Source organism: Schistocerca gregaria, chromosome 1 (genome assembly GCF_023897955.1).
Source record: "Schistocerca gregaria isolate iqSchGreg1 chromosome 1, iqSchGreg1.2, whole genome shotgun sequence".
NCBI lineage: Eukaryota > Metazoa > Arthropoda > Insecta > Orthoptera > Acrididae > Schistocerca > Schistocerca gregaria.
The window spans coordinates 789,254,022-789,271,886 of NC_064920.1; the positions used below are offsets into that span (position 1 = coordinate 789,254,022).

The 17,865-nt window shown below is 36.2% G+C and overlaps 1 protein-coding gene across 1 annotated transcript in view; it reads left to right on the forward strand.

Annotated features, from left to right (window-relative positions):
- Positions 1–17,865, forward strand: part of LOC126269609 (thyrotropin-releasing hormone-degrading ectoenzyme-like) — a 253,127-nt gene that overhangs the window by 79,210 nt on the left and 156,052 nt on the right. The window contains exons 9-10 of the mRNA XM_049974005.1: positions 2,312–2,480; positions 9,051–9,126. Coding sequence (XP_049829962.1) covers positions 2,312–2,480; positions 9,051–9,126 — 245 coding nt within the window. The remainder of the gene's footprint in view (positions 1–2,311; positions 2,481–9,050; positions 9,127–17,865) is intronic.

Here is a 17,865-nt window from a genome sequence, read left to right on the forward strand (position 1 = left end):
CAATGAATTATTATGTAGGAAATTGTGCACCCTTACCTTATTTTTGCTATACTATGTTCTTTGACAAAATCCATACAGTGTACGTTGTCACTGGATGAATAAACTACTGCTACTACTACTACTAATAGTTATGTAATCTTTGTTTTTGTATGGAAAAATAATTTATATTTCTTTTTACTAGTACAGCTAATTTGAACTTTGAAGTTGTTCCATAAATTTGATACACAAATTTATAAATTAAAGTGTGATGTTCTCTGGTAGAGGATTTTTAATTGTTGTGTATTATTTTACTGGTGCAAAAATCTGAAAGGAATAGTGGTTTTAAAAATTTTACTGTGTGACTTTGTTTTAGAATTAAGAAATGCAACATAATTTAAATGCTTGTGTTTCAATAATCACACAACCCAGCAAGTTTGATGAAATATGTTCAGGATACCTCCTCTCCTAAGCTTCCTGGAAAGGTGTCAGTTGTTAAAGTGGTAGTTACTTTTTGTAACAGGAGACTTTGCAAATTATGTATTTCATCAATTTACATTGTTTATATTCTGCAGTAATACAGATGCCCATTATTAGACTAGATTGAGTGTTATCTGCTTTTGGATTGCTGAGTATTTTCAAACTTGGTTGTAATTATGGTATGTCGTCACTCTGCTGACTTGGAGAACAGAAGCCAACTGTTATGATGTTAAGTAAGTACAGATATCACGTATGGTGTATTGAAGACTGTCATTTCATTTATAAGTGTTATTCGTAACATACAGTGTGAAAATATGAACTGAAGAATTTGGTACCTAGCAACATGTGATTCAGTGCTTGACAAATGGCCAGATTGCTTAGTGAATCAACCAACAACCAGCCTGATAATCACAAAATACAACATCAATGGCCTCAATTATTTTAACAAAATAATTGAAACAGACTTTTTCAGTCTTTGCAGGACTATTGCCAACTGATAATTCCACAACGACTGCTAATCACATGGAGATGTTTATATTTGCATAGCTGATCAGGGACATGTGCAAGAATAAATTTCAAAATATGGAGTTACACACTGGTTATTCACACAAAAGAGAGCAAATTTAGAGGCCACAGAATTACAATAGGAAAAATAATGACTCTGTTAACTATGGGTGGGGTTATGGGAAAACTATTAAGTTATTTTAACTAGGTTGTGTCATGTGTATGTCCACAGGGAGTTGTGAAATGGTGAAAATATGAAAATCAAATAAATGGAAAACTAACAAATTCTTCTCGAAGAAGTGGGCTTTTTCAGAATCAAAAATATCAGAGCTATAAAGCTCTTGCCACTACCTCAGGCATGTAGATCTGGGTATTTATGTGCATAAATGTGTGTACTTATATGGAAAAGAGCAAGAGCCAATAGCTAACATTAACTATTTTCTTTTGTTTATGTGCACTACGCACCAGTCCTCTATAAGAAAATAGTTGCCTTCCCTTTATTTTATGAACCAAATTTTGGAAATAAATAAAATTCAAGAGTCTGTAAGATGAGAATTTTAATTGCATATGACTTATGGAAAATCAGGATCTTTCCTGAGAAGAGGAGCATGAGACTTTTGACTGAAGTACATTACAAACAACTAACTATTTGCTCATTAAATTCTCATCTCCACATCTTCTATACAGAGTAAAATTGATAATCATCTTTCCAAAGATGTTGTTTTGAAGTAAGAAATCATCAGATTACTTAGTGACTAATAAAGTTTTCTGAACATTGCCCTTAATTCATTTCACATACCTATACTATATGCATCATGTGCACAATGCAAAAAATAAAATTAACTGTATTTAATGACAAGAGCTGTAGCAACTGCAACAACCCCCACCTTGCTAGGTCTCACACTGAGTCGATAACAATCCACTGATTCATGAATGAAGAAAGCTAAATGAATAAGAGACTATTTTGAGGTGTTGGTAATCTGCATTTTGTCAGTTTTTGAATTACTATGAACACACTTTCTTTTTACCTAAAAATCAATGATAAAGTACTTTGATGTCACAAGAAGTTATAAATGCTATTAACATTTTACTCTCTTCTGTAATATTATGAAGTTACAAGGTGTAGGTATTTAAGTGGTTATACATCCATAATAACAAGATCAGTGATATAAATCATTAGCTGAAAAAATTAACCGCATCAGTTTCTTTAACTTTCTTCAAAGACTGTAGCTTCTTCTCTTTCTCAGCCCTCCCAATTCAATTAGTTAGAAGTGACTAAAATGCTATGAATTAACAATACTATAAAAATTGTTATATGTGTATCTGCAACTCATGTAAAATTACTTTGCAGTGATGATGTAAAAAGTTACTCATGGCCACTCAGTTTATTAAAGTACATGGGTGATCAGTGGCTGGTTCATCTCACTACTCCACATTCATGGTCAGAGGCATCATTTGGAAACAGCCTTAGCTATTATGTCTCATACATTGGTTACACTGCAGCACTTGCAGACACAAGAGTATGTACATTAAAATATTATAAAGTTACTACATGTGTGCTTTATGTTTCATAGCTTAGATCTGTCAGAATTATATTATTAATATAGTTATTAAACAGTGGTAAATACAACTAAGTGAATGTAACATACAAATATTCTAGCTTGAAGTGACATTACTATCAATTTTTTAGTTCTCTTAATCATCCCATGGTTTCATTAACTACTTTAAGTGCAACAAGTGCCAAACCCTTTCATTACTAAATCTCTGTTCATTTTCTTTGAGGCCAACACTTATGATCTCACTATCAACTGGACATTAGATTCAAATTTTAATTTTTATTCTTTTCCATTCTTGGTTAATTTGTACTTCTGAGAACAAAACATCATGTTTATGTTTTTGAAATTGTGTAATAGAAGCCTTCATAAACAAAAATTTAGTGCATTTCCTTTGACACAGCTGTCACACTGTTCAGCATCATCCTGGATGTGTGTGATGATTGACTCGAAGTGTTTTGTCAAATGTGATCGTTTCTCAAAAGTTATTGCAGGAGCAGAAATTTGTCTCTCTATGTTAAGAGCAAGAATGGAGCCATTACTAAGTATGTTAGGCTCCAAAATATCACAATATCTGTTCTGCTGTTTTGTGTTTAGTTAGAAAAAATGTACAGCTTAGCAACCTGCAGTGCATGCTCTCTCTCTTGGCATCTGGGCATTGTAATTATGGTAAAAATGTCAGAAAACTTCATCTGTAGTGTTTTGTGTTTCACTGTGCTCAACCAATAATGTGGGCAGACACACTGTGGTAGCTGTTGTTGGATGCTATGTTTCATTTTTCATATATGCTATCTGTGGCTTGGAATGTCATTATAAGCATATCTCTATGAAAGAAATTTTCAATTTCAGTTTTCTTCCTTTTTTTAAGCAGTTGTTGCCATTGTGTCATATCTACTTTTGTAGGTGGTCTGGACATAGCAGAAAGCTTAGGTATGACACCTGCTTTGTGTGAGGGAGGTAGATCTTGTTTCAGCATACTGTCCCTCTCTGAGCTGCAGCTACTGTGTGCAGTATTGCTTACTTCCTCTGCTCCATACCCAACAAATAAAATTCCACAAGAAAAAAAATGGAAACACTATAATGAGTCTGTAATTATAAGTTTACTGACCTGAAAAGTGAATTTCCCATAACTCTCCTTGTTTTTTGCAGTGTCCAGTTGGCAACTGTTAGGTGTTTTTAATGTACTTCACATAATGTTACACAACACCACCCATAATTACTCGTACAAGGAAAAGTGCCAATAACACATGGCCCATAATCAATAAATGCTCTTTTGAAAAGAAATCATGTTTGCCACTGACTATAGAAATTATTTATTTCCATTGTTGCAATTTTGGCTTTAAGGTTGTTATCAAGTGGGGTACTGCAAAAGACTTTGTTTCATACCTTGTTAAATTTGAAAAACTCTCTCACGTGTTCACATTTCATGGTCATATCTGAGTCTTTTGACAGTTTTAATATCCTTTACATATGTAAACAACGTGCAAGAACAGTGGTTTGTTGGGATTAGTTAGTTTCACGTTCCATGACTCACTTACATCTGTGGATCATTTGTATGCATATTATATTCATTATTTGTGTGATGTTAAGAAAGTATCCATGTGAGGGAGCTTGAAAATGTCAATAAGACATCAAGTGGTAGCAAGTTTGTTGTGTCTTGCTCACTTGCCTAATGCAGAGTGCCTAGGAAACCTGCTTTCTCAGATCACTAGGCAACAATTCAGGAAATCGTATTAATGAGATTTCATTACAGTAAGGTAATTGACAATACTTAACTCGAAGTATTTGCAATGGTGTGTTTCAATAAATATGTAACTTGCTGTTCTAGTATTCCGCTTGTAGCCTCAATGACATTAATGACTACTTTATTAAAGTTATAGAAAACAATGCATGTGAAATTCCAGACCTGGGAGATGATCATGTAGCTACCAGAATAAATAAAAGCACACTGTAAAATTAGAAATTGGAAGAAGGCGCATTCCAATGATGTAGTGAAAATAGTGAAAACATACAAACATGCAGAGCATGCAGAATCACTGTAATGGCTCAGCCATTAGCTTCAATAATGAAGAGTTACTCACCAACAGGCATCTTCTGAGACTTTCTAGTAACCATCATGGACAATAACAATTCACAGAAATGGAGACTCATGTTTCATGTCAAGCTAAAGCCAATATCAGTCATTTCAGCCATAGCCAAAGTAATGCAATTTGTTATAAAAATTATATTTTGGTTTACTTTGAGGAAAACAGTTCCTCTATGATGCAAGAAATGATTTTTGAAAGGGGAAATCTGCAACTACAGCTGCTTTAGATTTGTTAACTGCTGAATAAGTGTCCCTATGTATAAAGTGCGCCATTCACAAATAACTTTGCCTTATACTGTTTCACTGTTGTTTTACAATTCAAGCCCATACCTACTCCTTCACCACTGCTCAGCTAACACAGTGCTAGGTTGTGCTGTGGTACATCAAAGTAAGCAGCAGTAATATACAATAAACAATTAGATAAATGAGAAAAAAATTATGATCTGTGCGAGAAAATGTCCCCGATTCCAAGTTAGTGTCACAGTCCCACAATGAGACAGTTGTCTATGAGATAATTAGCAATTGAATAAGTGGTTGGCTGGGATCTGAAACAGCTACACTGTTTAATGCTTTGAGTGGGTCATAACTGTGGGGTAACCCTTGTACACATAACCATGTGATGTAATGAATGTTTATTTTATTGTCAATCAGTTAAACAGTGATTTAGCTCATGTGATGTGAGTTTCTTTTATCAATGTTTAATTAAACTAAGAATATACTGTGATTTTGCTCATATGTGTTTATCTTAGTAACTTAAAGACAACTACTCTTCAAATGTGAACAAACTATGCTGGGTGCCCTCCAGAGTTCATAAAAATAATACCCCCACCCTGTTGCCACTCCCATCATGCATTGGAGCTGCTGCTCACAGTGTGGTTTCAGTTCCCTGAGACTGCAGACATGTGTGCAAGTTGTGTTTGCATGAGTGTCTGTGTTTGTGTCTACTGTTGACAAAGTCCTTAATGGCCAAAAGCTTTAATTGTGTGAATCTTTTTGTTGTGCCTATTGCAACTCAACATTTCCACTATATGGTGAGTAGCAACAATCCTTCTCTGGTATTGTTACATTTCAACCTGGATTTTCCATTGTTTGATTAAAAATAATATTGTCATTTGAGGAGATGGAGTCTGTGCCACTCCAATGTGTGATCTCAACAAAGCATTAGAATGGATCCTCCACAAGACCTTACTCAAAAAGATGCTGTATCAGCTACCCTTCAGTGCTACTTTAAACGCAAACAGTGGATTGCTTCATTTCAAAAAGCAACATCTCGGGTGCAAAAGTCAGAATGTAGCATGTCACTAGGTTTCATCATTTCTCTTTTTTGTAACTGATATAAACTAAGATGGTCAAATGCTACAATTTGTTGATGACACTGTTCTATTTACCAAAGAAAATAATTCTACCTAGGCAGTCTTGGTATCAGGTGTATTATTCAGAAAGGACAGTGAATGATTCATTTCAAATAAGATGAAAATAAGTGGAAAAAAAGCAGCCTTAACAAGACACATATCTAGACCATTTGGAAACAATGAAATTGCCATGTTTTGTAACTGATCAACAACTTTCTTTGAATGGACATTCTGAGTATGTAGGCAAGAAGCCAACATGCAAAGTGTAACTCCTGAGGAGACTGAAAAGAGTAACTACAGTCCAGTATCTGGTATCTATATATCATGTTCTCTTCCAAAGCCATTTTGTGTGTGGGCTGCAGCTTTCACCACAATGCAAGAATGTGCTTCTGCTATGGAAAAAAAGACACCACAGACCATAATCATAAAACTGTGAATAATGACTATTTACAGCTATTGTACATCCCTTGACTTCCCTAAATTGATCTAAGTAAAGGCCAGGATGATTGTTTTGAAAGGGCATGGACAGTTTCCTTTCCCATCCTTGGAACATTCTGAGCATGTTACAATGGGGCTTTAAACCCTATTACTCTATCCTTCATTCAATACATGATTTTTTTTACTCTGATAACAGTGAATGAATGTACTGAACTTTCTCCAAACTTAGTAAATTTATTGATGAAACACATTGATTGGGGGAAAATCTCACCACCAAGGAGTTGTGTGGGGTGACTGAAAGATGGTAGATATGTTTCTACATCTGAAAGATGACATCTATTCAGATTTCATGCCAGTTGCATTAGAGTAATGCTAGTAGTGCCACTGTGAGGATGCAAATCAGATTTGCTTTAAATACATGCTGTTACAGTCATGAGCATTAGTTGCCTTTGAGACTTGATGTAGTTAGTTAGTTTCAGTGAAAAATGTCTGTAAGATTTCAAAGATTGCCATTATTAAGAGCTCACTGAGTTTGAATGAGGTCATGTGATCGGGCTATGGGAAGCTGTGTGTTCCTTCTGTGATATTGTAGAAGGTCTTGCTAGAAAGCAGCCACTGTACATCACTGCTAGCAGCAGTCGTCACAGGATGGTATGGTCGCAAGAGGACTGAGCTCCAGACAGCCATGTGACACCACCGAAAGGGAAGATCATCATGTTTGGTGTATGACTGTGGTGCAACATACTGAATTTGCATCAGCAATTTGAGTAGTTGTTGGCACCACAGTGACACAATGAATTTTATAAATCAGTTACTCCAAGGGAAGTGCTGACCCAGATGCCATGCAGTGCACAAACCATCGTCATTTTTGACTTCAGTGGTGTCAAGCAAGAGCTTATTTGAGGGTGAAGTGGAAGTCTCTTGTGATTTCTGACAAAAGCCAGTTCTGCCTCTCCTCTCTGCAGCCTATATACACTGGGCCTACACCTAAAATTATCATCTGGGATGTGATTTGGAATGACAGCAGAAGCACTCTCATGGTTATCCCCTGTGTCCTGACTGTGTATTTTTATGTCAGTCTGCTGCTTTGATGTATTGTGCTACCATTCGTGAACATTCCAGCGGGTATTTTCCAACGAGATAACTCGCATCCTCATACAGCTATTTTAACCCAACATACTCTACTGAGTGTCAACATGTTGCCTTGGCCTGCTTAATCAGCAAATCTGCATCCAATTGAGCAGATATGGGACATCATTGGATGACAACTCCAGCATTGTCCGCAACCTGAATTGACTGTCTCTGTAATGACCAGCCAAGTGCAACAGGTATGGAACTCCATCCCACAAACTGACATTCAGCACCTGCACACAGTGCAGCATGTTTGCATGCTTGCATCCAAAATTCTGGGTTCCACTCTTTATTAATGTACCAGAATTTCAAATTTGGAATGGTTTTTCTCATTCTTACATTTACCTGTTATCTTGCAACATTAATCATTCAAATGTGTTACGTAGACATTCCTGAAACTTTGTAAGTCCACATTTATTATTTCTTGATGTTGGGATTTTCTTTTTCTGTCAACGTATATGTTGATCAACATGGTATTTCACAGTCAAATGTTTAATTTGTATAAATTAGTTATAATCTCATACATTATTTGTGTTGTGATTTGTTAACATTGTCAATTAGTCTCCAGCCACAACTGGTGAATGATACAGACCTGGTAGAAAAAAGGCAATAATAATACTATTTTAAATGGCTTTTTAATAGATTCCTATAGTCACTTCCAGTGTTCTTAATGGATTTTCTTCCTATTTGGGATTCATAACATAGCTTTTTCAAGATTAGTGTAATTGTTACCAGATGAGAAACATAAGTTTCACCTTCATTCAGTTTTTATTTATGTATGTATTAGTGTAAAAAAAAATTAAGGTGTTATTCACATCTTTTATTAATGTATTTTTAAGTCTATAAAAATTCTGGAGCACTATTGACATCAGTTCTAATAACAATAATCCAATCTCTCTTGGTAAGAGGTGTCTTAGAAGGCTTTGTGGATTGACATAAATGATGTGTTTAACACTTTTACTGCTACCAGTTTCTAACACACAAAAATAAAACTTGTTATTTTTGTTTTCATTATTCAGGAATTTAATTTGTGACTAATGAATAATAAACTAATCTAGCTCAAAGTACAACACACTACAAATATTCACTTTTGAATGACTATTTCTTGTTGGCATTAAATGTACTGTACTTTATTATTTAACTTCATTTAATTATGATAAAGTATTAAGGAATTTAATGACATTCAAAGCTTATAATTATATTATATTTAAAATAAGAATACATTCATTAACATATAGCTGGCACCTTTGTAGCTAAGAATAAGGAAGAAATACATATTTGTATATTGTAGACGGCCAAGTAAATCATAGAAGCTGAAATTTTCTCCTCACACAACTGCCTAACTATGAGAAGATATTTTTATGACTAGATACTTTAAAGTTGTAAAATACACAAATATTCTCAGAGAATGAATTATTCCATAATGTGCTAAGTCCCAAGACAAACTATACTCAACACACTTCATTTAACAAAAAGTTTTAGCAACATACATTACTGCACTTACAGTAGTGTGTTTCTTTTCTCTTACAGGCTATACAGTCACTTAACTGGGGAATAATTTATAGTGTGTTGGCAAGATCTAGTACTCCACATATCTCTTCAATAGGTAAGGTGTATTTCGGTATTACAATAAATGAATTTTCAGAATGTAAATAATAAACAAAACAATATAGACAACCACTTACTGACAGCTAACATGTGACATACTGTCTTACCCCAGTTACACTTAGAACTTAACTGTACCAACACAAGAATTTCAGTGGCTACAATTCCCGTTCCAGTGTAAGTACGCTCTCTCATGCTGATGTCCATATATCAACACGAATGCACCGATCTATAGCTGCAGTGACATGTATTGTTTATGAGAGCTATCCAGGCTGGTAAGCATCAAGGGTGGGTTATTTGAGGGGGGGGGGGGGGGAGGTGAGACAAAGGAGGTAAATATGACAGCTAAGAATAATGAACAGTAAGAAGTGCAGTGTTCAAGTACAGGAGGGGAGAGTGTAGGTAAAGAGAGGCAGGAAAGATATAGACAGGTGACTCCCAGTAGCATTATCAGTATGAGGACTGAATTAAATAACATTCAAATTCTTTTATTCGTGTGTCATTTTTTTGTAAATCGCATCATGTAGAAATGGAGGGATGTGGAACAAGTCAAGTTATGAAAGAAGTGAAAATAACAAAAGAGCTTCACAAAATTATTAAAATTGCATAGAAAATGGAGGTCACCTTATTCCATCAGAATATCAGAGGACCGAGTAATAAACAGAAGAGCTTCTTGTCTGTTTAGAAAACTTAGAGAGCTCTGAAACCATACACATCCTGTATCAATCTGAGCACCATATAATTATAAAAGTTAAATATAAAAGATTATTAAAATAGAAGAGAGACATCTCCTCAGCCAAGATCGCCTTTGTAAAACCATTACTTATAATGACCAGTTTTCGGTAAACAGAGGTATCATCATCTGATCTGTGAAACATGTACATAAACTGTAAAACATTTTTCAGCATTGAATTATTATTACACATACCACAATACAGGTTAACATATATGGCCAATTTGAGCTGTAAATGTACTCCAAATCTTAATTAGGTGCACATTTGGTGCAAGATGCATTGGCATGTCAAAGGTAAAACCAGTAGATGCACTATATTCAAAGTTAGAAACCAGTATTTAGAAACCCATTTTTCCAAGTGCATCCTGGCGTCTTTAATTATGTTAGGCAGAAAATCACAGAGTGAAATACAGTATATTGGAGTAAAGTAACTTATTGCTGCTTTCTTTATTGAAACCAAAGGTACAGTGTAACTGTAACAACAAAAACAAAAAGCAAAGATATAATTTTTTAATGTCACAGATCATGGCTGCACAAAGAATGAACATAAATATCTGATGCACTCACACCACAAAAACTCAAAATGAAGCCACTAAAGAAAACTCAATACAACAAGCGCACTGCTCTCAACACTCCCACTCTTGTTTTGTTGAGTTTGATTTGAGATAATTCACAGACCTATTCTGTTTGATATGAATTTGTCTCTTGTTAAAGGTTTGGTGAATAAGTCTGCCAACTGTTTATTAGAATAAATATAATAGACTTCAATCTCATTATTTTCAACATGTTCACATATATATATGTTTTGTGTGTGTGTGTGTGTGTGTGTGTGTGTGTGTGTGTGTGTGTGTGTGTGTGTGTGTGTGTGTGTGTGCGAGTGTACACCTGTCCTTTTTTTTCCCCTGAGGGAAGTCTTTCCGCTCCCGGGATTGGAATGACTCCTTACCCTCTCCCTTAAAACCCACATCCTTTCGTCTTTCCCTCTCCTTCCTGAAGAAGCAACCATCGGTTGCGAAAGCTAGTAATTCTGTGTGTGTGTTTGTGTGTTTTGTTCATGTGCCTATCTGCCGGCGCTTTCCCACTTGGTAAGTCTTGGAATCTTTGTTTTTAATATATTTTTCCCATGTGGAAGTTTCTTTCTATTTTATTAAAAACAAAGATTTCAAGACTTACCAAGCGGGAAAGTGCCAGTAGACAGGCACAATAAAAAAACACACAAACACACACACAAAATTTCGAGCTTTCGCAACCGGCGGTTGCTTCGTCAGGAAAGAGGGAAGGAGAAGGATAGATGAAAGGATGTGGGTTTTAAGGGAGAGGGTAAGAAGTCATTCCAATCCCGGGAGTGGAAAGACTTACCTTAGGGGGAGAAAAGGATAGGTATATACTCACACACACACACACACACACACATATCCATCCATACATATAGACACAAGCAGACATATATGTCTGCTTGTGTCTATATGTGTGTGTGTGTGTGTCCTTTTTTCCTCCTAAGGTAAGTCTTTCTGCTCCCGGGGTTGGAATGACTCCTTACCCTCTCCCTGAAACCCACATCCTTTCATCTTTCCTTCTCCTTCCCTCTTTCCTGACGAAGCAACCGCCAGTTGTGAAAGCTCGAAATTTTGTGTGTGTCTTTGTGTGTTTTTTTATTGTGCCTGTCTACCGGCACTTTCCCGCTTGGTAAGTCTTGGAATCTTTGTTTTTAATATATTTTTCCCATGTGGAAGTTTCTTTCTATTTTGTTCACATATATAATGGTATTTAATGTCAATGTGCTTGGTGTGTTTATAATATTCTGTGTTTTTAATTAGGCAAATAGCATTTTTATTGCCAGCATGGAGTGTTGTTGGTTTGTCTAACTGGAAACCAAGTTCACTGAGAAAACTACACAACCACCCCTGTAGATACTTCATAATCCTTTTAACAGCATGCCAATGATCAAGACCCAGATTATTGAAAAACCTGCTCACCATGGCTCACAGCGAACATGATGTCTGGCTGTGAGACAACTGCTGCAAACATTAAGCTGCCAACTGCCTGCCAATAAGGTTTGTTTTCCATCTAGTTTACCTAATGTTGGTTTGCAGGAGACTGCCCACTGTGCAACATGGTTCCACATCAAAAGGAGTGGAGTTAGGTTTTGAATCATCCATGTTGAACTTCTGAAGAAAAAAATTGATGTATCTTTTGTAGATTTCTTTTGTAGAAGGGCTGTGTTCAATTTCCAATCCACAGAAGTATTTTCCATTGCCCACAGTAACTTCAAACATTGATCCCAGTGCTGTCAAAACATTTTCCAGTATTTTTGGAGACTGACAAATAAGCAAGCCATCATCCACATAAAGTGAGAGGCAAACATCAGTGTCATGTGTTAAAGCATGGAAAACACATTTGTCTACATTCATCTGCACAAAGCCAAACACTGTGAGGAACTGTACACATTTTTGATTCCAACAACATGGTGATTGTTTGAGTCTATATAGACTCTTCTTTAGTTTGCAAACATTATTTGAGCCTTCTATAACAAAAACTTTTGATTGTTCCACGTGAACTTCTTCTTTCCAATGCCCATCCAGGAATGCAGTATTAACATCAAACTGCCTAATTTCCATATCTCATGAAACTGCTATTGATTGAATCATATTGGATCACAGGGATTACAGGAGAGAATGTTGCTTCATAATCAGTTCTCGTTATGAATAACCTTTTGCACGTAATCTAGCTTTGAAGTGGTCAATTATTCCCTCAGAATTCTGCTTCACATGATAGGTCCACTTACATCCAACTGCCTGACAGTAGTTTGGCAATGGTTCTAGATTCCAAGTTTTGTTCTCCTTCAAGGATGTTACTTCCTTTTCCTTTGCTTTTTTCCACTTTGCTGACTCTTTCAATGGCATTGCTTCTTCAAAAGTTAGACATTCATAGATAATGGCAGAACAAGCTATATCTTGTGCTCGCAGATTAGACCAATCTCTCAGATTCATGCATTGACTTTCCTTCATTTGTTCACCATTATCATCCTCTTCATATTCCTCTTGAACAACTTTTTGATTTTCTTTCATTTGTTCACCAGTATCATACTCTTCAGATTCCTGTTGAACATCTTCTGCAGCATGGTTTCCCAGGTAAAATTTAGAGTATCTTTGTTTTATGTTCAGGCTATGGGTGTGTTCTACATTGAAAGAGACATTGCAGGAGATTGTAATTTTCTTTGACTCAGGATTGTAGAGGCGATAGTTGGTACTATACTCATCATAGCCAACCATGATCAATTTCTTTGATTTACTATCCCTTTTGATCTAACTTTATCTGGAACATGTACGTATGCTGCTGATCCAAACTTCCTCGTGTGTCCTAAAGAAGTAGGTTTTCCAAACCATTATTCATATGGCATAACATTGTCGTTTGCTTTACATGGTCGGCGATTTAAGATATATGCAGCACAGTATACTGCCTCAGCCCACAATCTGTGAGACAAGTCAGTACTTAGTAACGTAGTGTGTGTGCACTCACCAATGAACAAGTTTTCTCGTTCAATTCAGCCATTCTTCTGTGGTATATAGGGACTTGTTTCCTCATGCATTATACCATTTTGTTGGAAATAATCTTCAAATTGCTTATTTATGAATTCGGTCCCATTGTCACTTCTCAGAACTTTAATTTTGTTTCCAGTTTGTCTTTCAATAGTCTCTGAAATTCCAAAAACACAGGGAAAGTATCATGCTTACTGTTGAGGAAATAGATGAACCTGTATGAAGTGCAATCATTATTGAAAACTATGTACAATTTTGCACCTCCAAGAGATGGTTTTCTCATCCATTCACTCAATTCTACATGAATAAATTCACCAGCAACCTTCAATCTTGACTCCAAATTTGAATTAAATGATTTTCTTTTCATCTTGCCATACTGACATGGTTCACAATGAAGATTTTCGACTTTCTTCATATCAAAACCAGGCATTAAGTTCAGATCAGCCATATTCTTGAGACCACTGAAATTAATGTGCCAAAGTCTCTCATGCCAGATCATATTGGAATTCAGGGAACAGGATTTGCCTGTAGTACATTTGGACATTTAAACAACATTTGATAGCACTGATTGTCTGCACTGCAAACTTCCTTTCTCTTGTCGTCAAAAATAACTTTAATTCCTCTTTTTGTTATTTTTGTTATTGCTCCCATTGAAAATAAATTTTTCTTTAGCTTTGGAATATATAATGTGTTTTTTCCAAAGTGCGAGGTTGCCAATACTTCAATTGATCCAATGTCTTCTGCTTTGATGATGAAGTTGTCTCCAATTTTAACAAATGAGTCATCCAACTGAATTGGCTTAAATGTTTTGAACCACTCTTTGTGTGATGTCACATGTTTTGACACAGTGTTGTCAGGAACTAAATGTTTTCACAACCTGGAGCAAAAACTTATGCATGTTCATCACTCAAAACTTGGGCCTCAGACGTATCTGTTTTCAGATTAAGTTTTGCTAAAAGTTTTCTGCACTTAGATTAAAATGTTCCCTTTTGTGACAGTAATAACATTCAACATCTTTTCTACTGACCATGTTACATGTACTGTTGTTACCAGTATTTGAACTGAACTTGCGTGTTTTATCCACTTTAACTGCTGCAAAGACTGCTGAGTTTTCATCACATTGTAAAAGTTTTTGTTCTTTTTTTCAATGCCCTTACAGTCAAATTATCAAACATTTGTTGATCTACAGCACACGAGTCCCAGGCAGTTGAAAAAGCTGCAAACTTTGCTGACAGAATTCCCAAAATTTTAGCCATTTTGTCAGCTTATGTAACAGGTTCCCCAATATCAGCTAATGCTTCTGCCAAGGACTCAACTTTACTGATGTGTTGTGCGATTGTGTCTGTTGGCAAGATTCTGTAATCAAAAAATTTCTGCTTCAAGGCCATTTTATAAGCTGCAGATCACTGTTCATAAATAGCCTTTAGTTTAGCCCACATTTCCACTGCATTTGTGCATGTCATAACAGATTCCAATTGGTCAGATTCCATCGCAGCAGATAGAATGAGCATCACCTTAGCATTTAAGTCAGCCCAAGCAGTTTGATTCTCAAAAAAAAAAAAAAAAAAAAAAAAAAAAAAAAAAAAAAAAGGTTTCTGCAATAGACCAGCAAAATATGATAGTTCCAGAACCTGAGCATCACAGTTCACATGAGTAAAACTCCAATAAGAAGCAATGAATTCACAGAACAGAAACAAATACCATATGTATGCGTTTGCCTGAGCCCTTAAACTGAATGTCTTTAATCATGTTTGGCGCAAAATCACAGAGCAAAATATGCTATATTGGAGTAAAAGTGACTTATTGCTCCTTTATTTATTGCAAACAAAGTAACAATATAACTGTGTCAACAAAAGCAAAAAACAAATATATAATTTTGTAATGTCACAGAACATGGCTGCACACAGAATGAACACAAATATCTGGTGCACTCACACCACAAAAACTGAAAATGAAGCCACTAAAGAAAACTCAATACAACAAGCTCACTGCTGTCAATGCATCCATATTACAGATCACAGAATACATAACTGATGCAACAGTGCTGCTGAACTGACCCACAGTGAAATATACTAGAGAAACTGTTGGCATTTAGTGCGGCTATAGGTTGCTTGTGTATTTATGTCATTATGTTCGCATTCACAGCACTTTGAACAGTGGACATTACATGTCAGATTTGTTATGACCCGTGGCTCTACCCTTCATTCGGTCCCTGTGAAACCCTACATTTCAGCAGGATAATGCAGAACCACATGTTGCAGGTCCTGTACGGGCCTTTCTGGACACAGAAAAATGTTCGACTGCTGCCCTGGCCAGCACATTCTCCAGATCTCTCACTAATTGAAAACATCTGGTCAATGGTGACCGAGCAACTAGCTCATCACAATGCGCCAGTCACTACTCTTGATAAACTGTGGTATCATGTTGAAGCTGCATTGGCAGCTGTACCTGTACATGCCATCCAAGCTCTGTTTGACTCAATGCCCAGGTGTATCAAGGCCAGAGGTGGTTGTTCTGGGTACTGATTTCTCTATGCACCCAAATTGCATGAAAAGGTAATCACATGTTAGTTCTAGTATAATATATTTGTCCAAATGAATACCCATTTATCATCTGCATTTCATCTTGGCATAGCAGTTTTAATGGCCAGTAGTATATATGAAAATGAGGAGCTGGCAACACTGCCACATCATGCAGTGCATTGGAATGTACAGGGGAATGTTTATCAACCTAGATTACTGTACCAGCTATTATAGCTCAATGAGTATACGTCTGGTTCACCAACCCCATATCCATCGTGGAGGTATGGTTCAAATCCTCGCCAGTTTCCTTTTTTAGTTTTTAGATGTCCATTCTCTAGTTCTCATTGTTTATAAGCAAGTTACCACTTTGTTGGATGACAATAGCCTATCACATGATAGTGGGATCCATTAAACTGCATGCATGTGTCTACTAATCGTCCAGTGCACAACCAGAACTCATCCTGTCAAGTTCATGTAGGGGAACTTCCTTATGGAGTTCACAAGTGATGAATACATCAAAATGCTTTTGTTGTTGGCTGCATTTGATAACCAAGTTGTTGCATCTGCTCATGCCTATGCTGCATGGTATCCTCAAAAGTGCCATGAAAATAAGAATGTTTTTTATTACCTGGAGCAACACCTTCATCCAAAATTGATGGAGAGAGAGTGTCCAAGGACTAGATATACTATACAAAGAGAAGACATGATTCTTGAAGCTATACCCCAATGACCATGGTGAAATACCGATAATATTTGAAGGCTGTTCCAGATATCTCAAAAACTGTTATTGAAGTGTTACACCATGAAGAACTGCATCCTTATCACTACATGTTAACTAAGTATCAGCTGCAGAAGACCATGTTTAACATGTACAGTTTTGTGAATGGCTTTTGCACCACATGGATGATAACAAATGTTTTATGAATAATGTGATGTGGACTGACATATCTAGCTTTACCTGTGAAAGTATTTTCAACCTCTATGACAGTCATTATTGGTGAGAATGAAACCCCCATGTTAGCCATGAAAATGGCTTTCAGGCACATTTTGACACAAACCTGTGGTCTGCAATCATGGAAGCAGTGGTTTTGGCCTCTTACCTGATGTCAGACAAGTTGAATGTGCCACTATATTGAACATTTCTTTGCTAAACTTTGCTTGACACAAGAGAAAATTTTCCTCTTGTTGCTCAGTGACAGCCATGGTTTCAGTATGATGGTGCACCTCCACAATTTGGAATGTATGTGTGTAACTTTTTAAATGAAGCATTTACAGGGAAATGAATTGGTTATGAAGGTACAGTGTTCTGGCTTCAGACCTTAATCAACTAGATTTTTATTTGTAGGGCACATAAAGGAACAAGTTTACAGTGCGCCACCCATCACTGTACACAGCCTAGTAACTCACATTAACATTGCTTCAGCAATGGTGGATGCATGTGTGCTACATAGGATCCAGCAGAGTACAAATCAGTGAGTAGTGAAGTGTTTACAAGTGCAAGGTGGTTGCTTTGTTTTGTTCAGTGAAGCTAAAAAAAGACCTTTGTGCCCAGTAACAAATTCTCTCTCTGATCATAATGCACTATTAGCAAGGATAAATAAGAAAGCATCTCTTGTTAAAGATATTCCTCAGTGGAAATCAGTATCAGTTAGAATAATTAATGACTCCTGAGCAAGTGTTTTTAAGAATAGTTTACAAGAGACGACATGGGAAAAAATGTATAATGAACCAAATTCTGATGTAACATTTCATCTATACCATCATAAATTCAAATCATTATCTGAAAATAGGGTTTTGGATAAGCTAATCGGCAATTAGATTAAACAGCCATGTAAAAAAATCATAGATCATTACAGGAAAAGAAAAATGTATCTGTTGTAAGAACAAGTAGACATCCTGCCAGCAGCTGCACACTACAAAACATATACAAAATTTCTAAGAAAAGT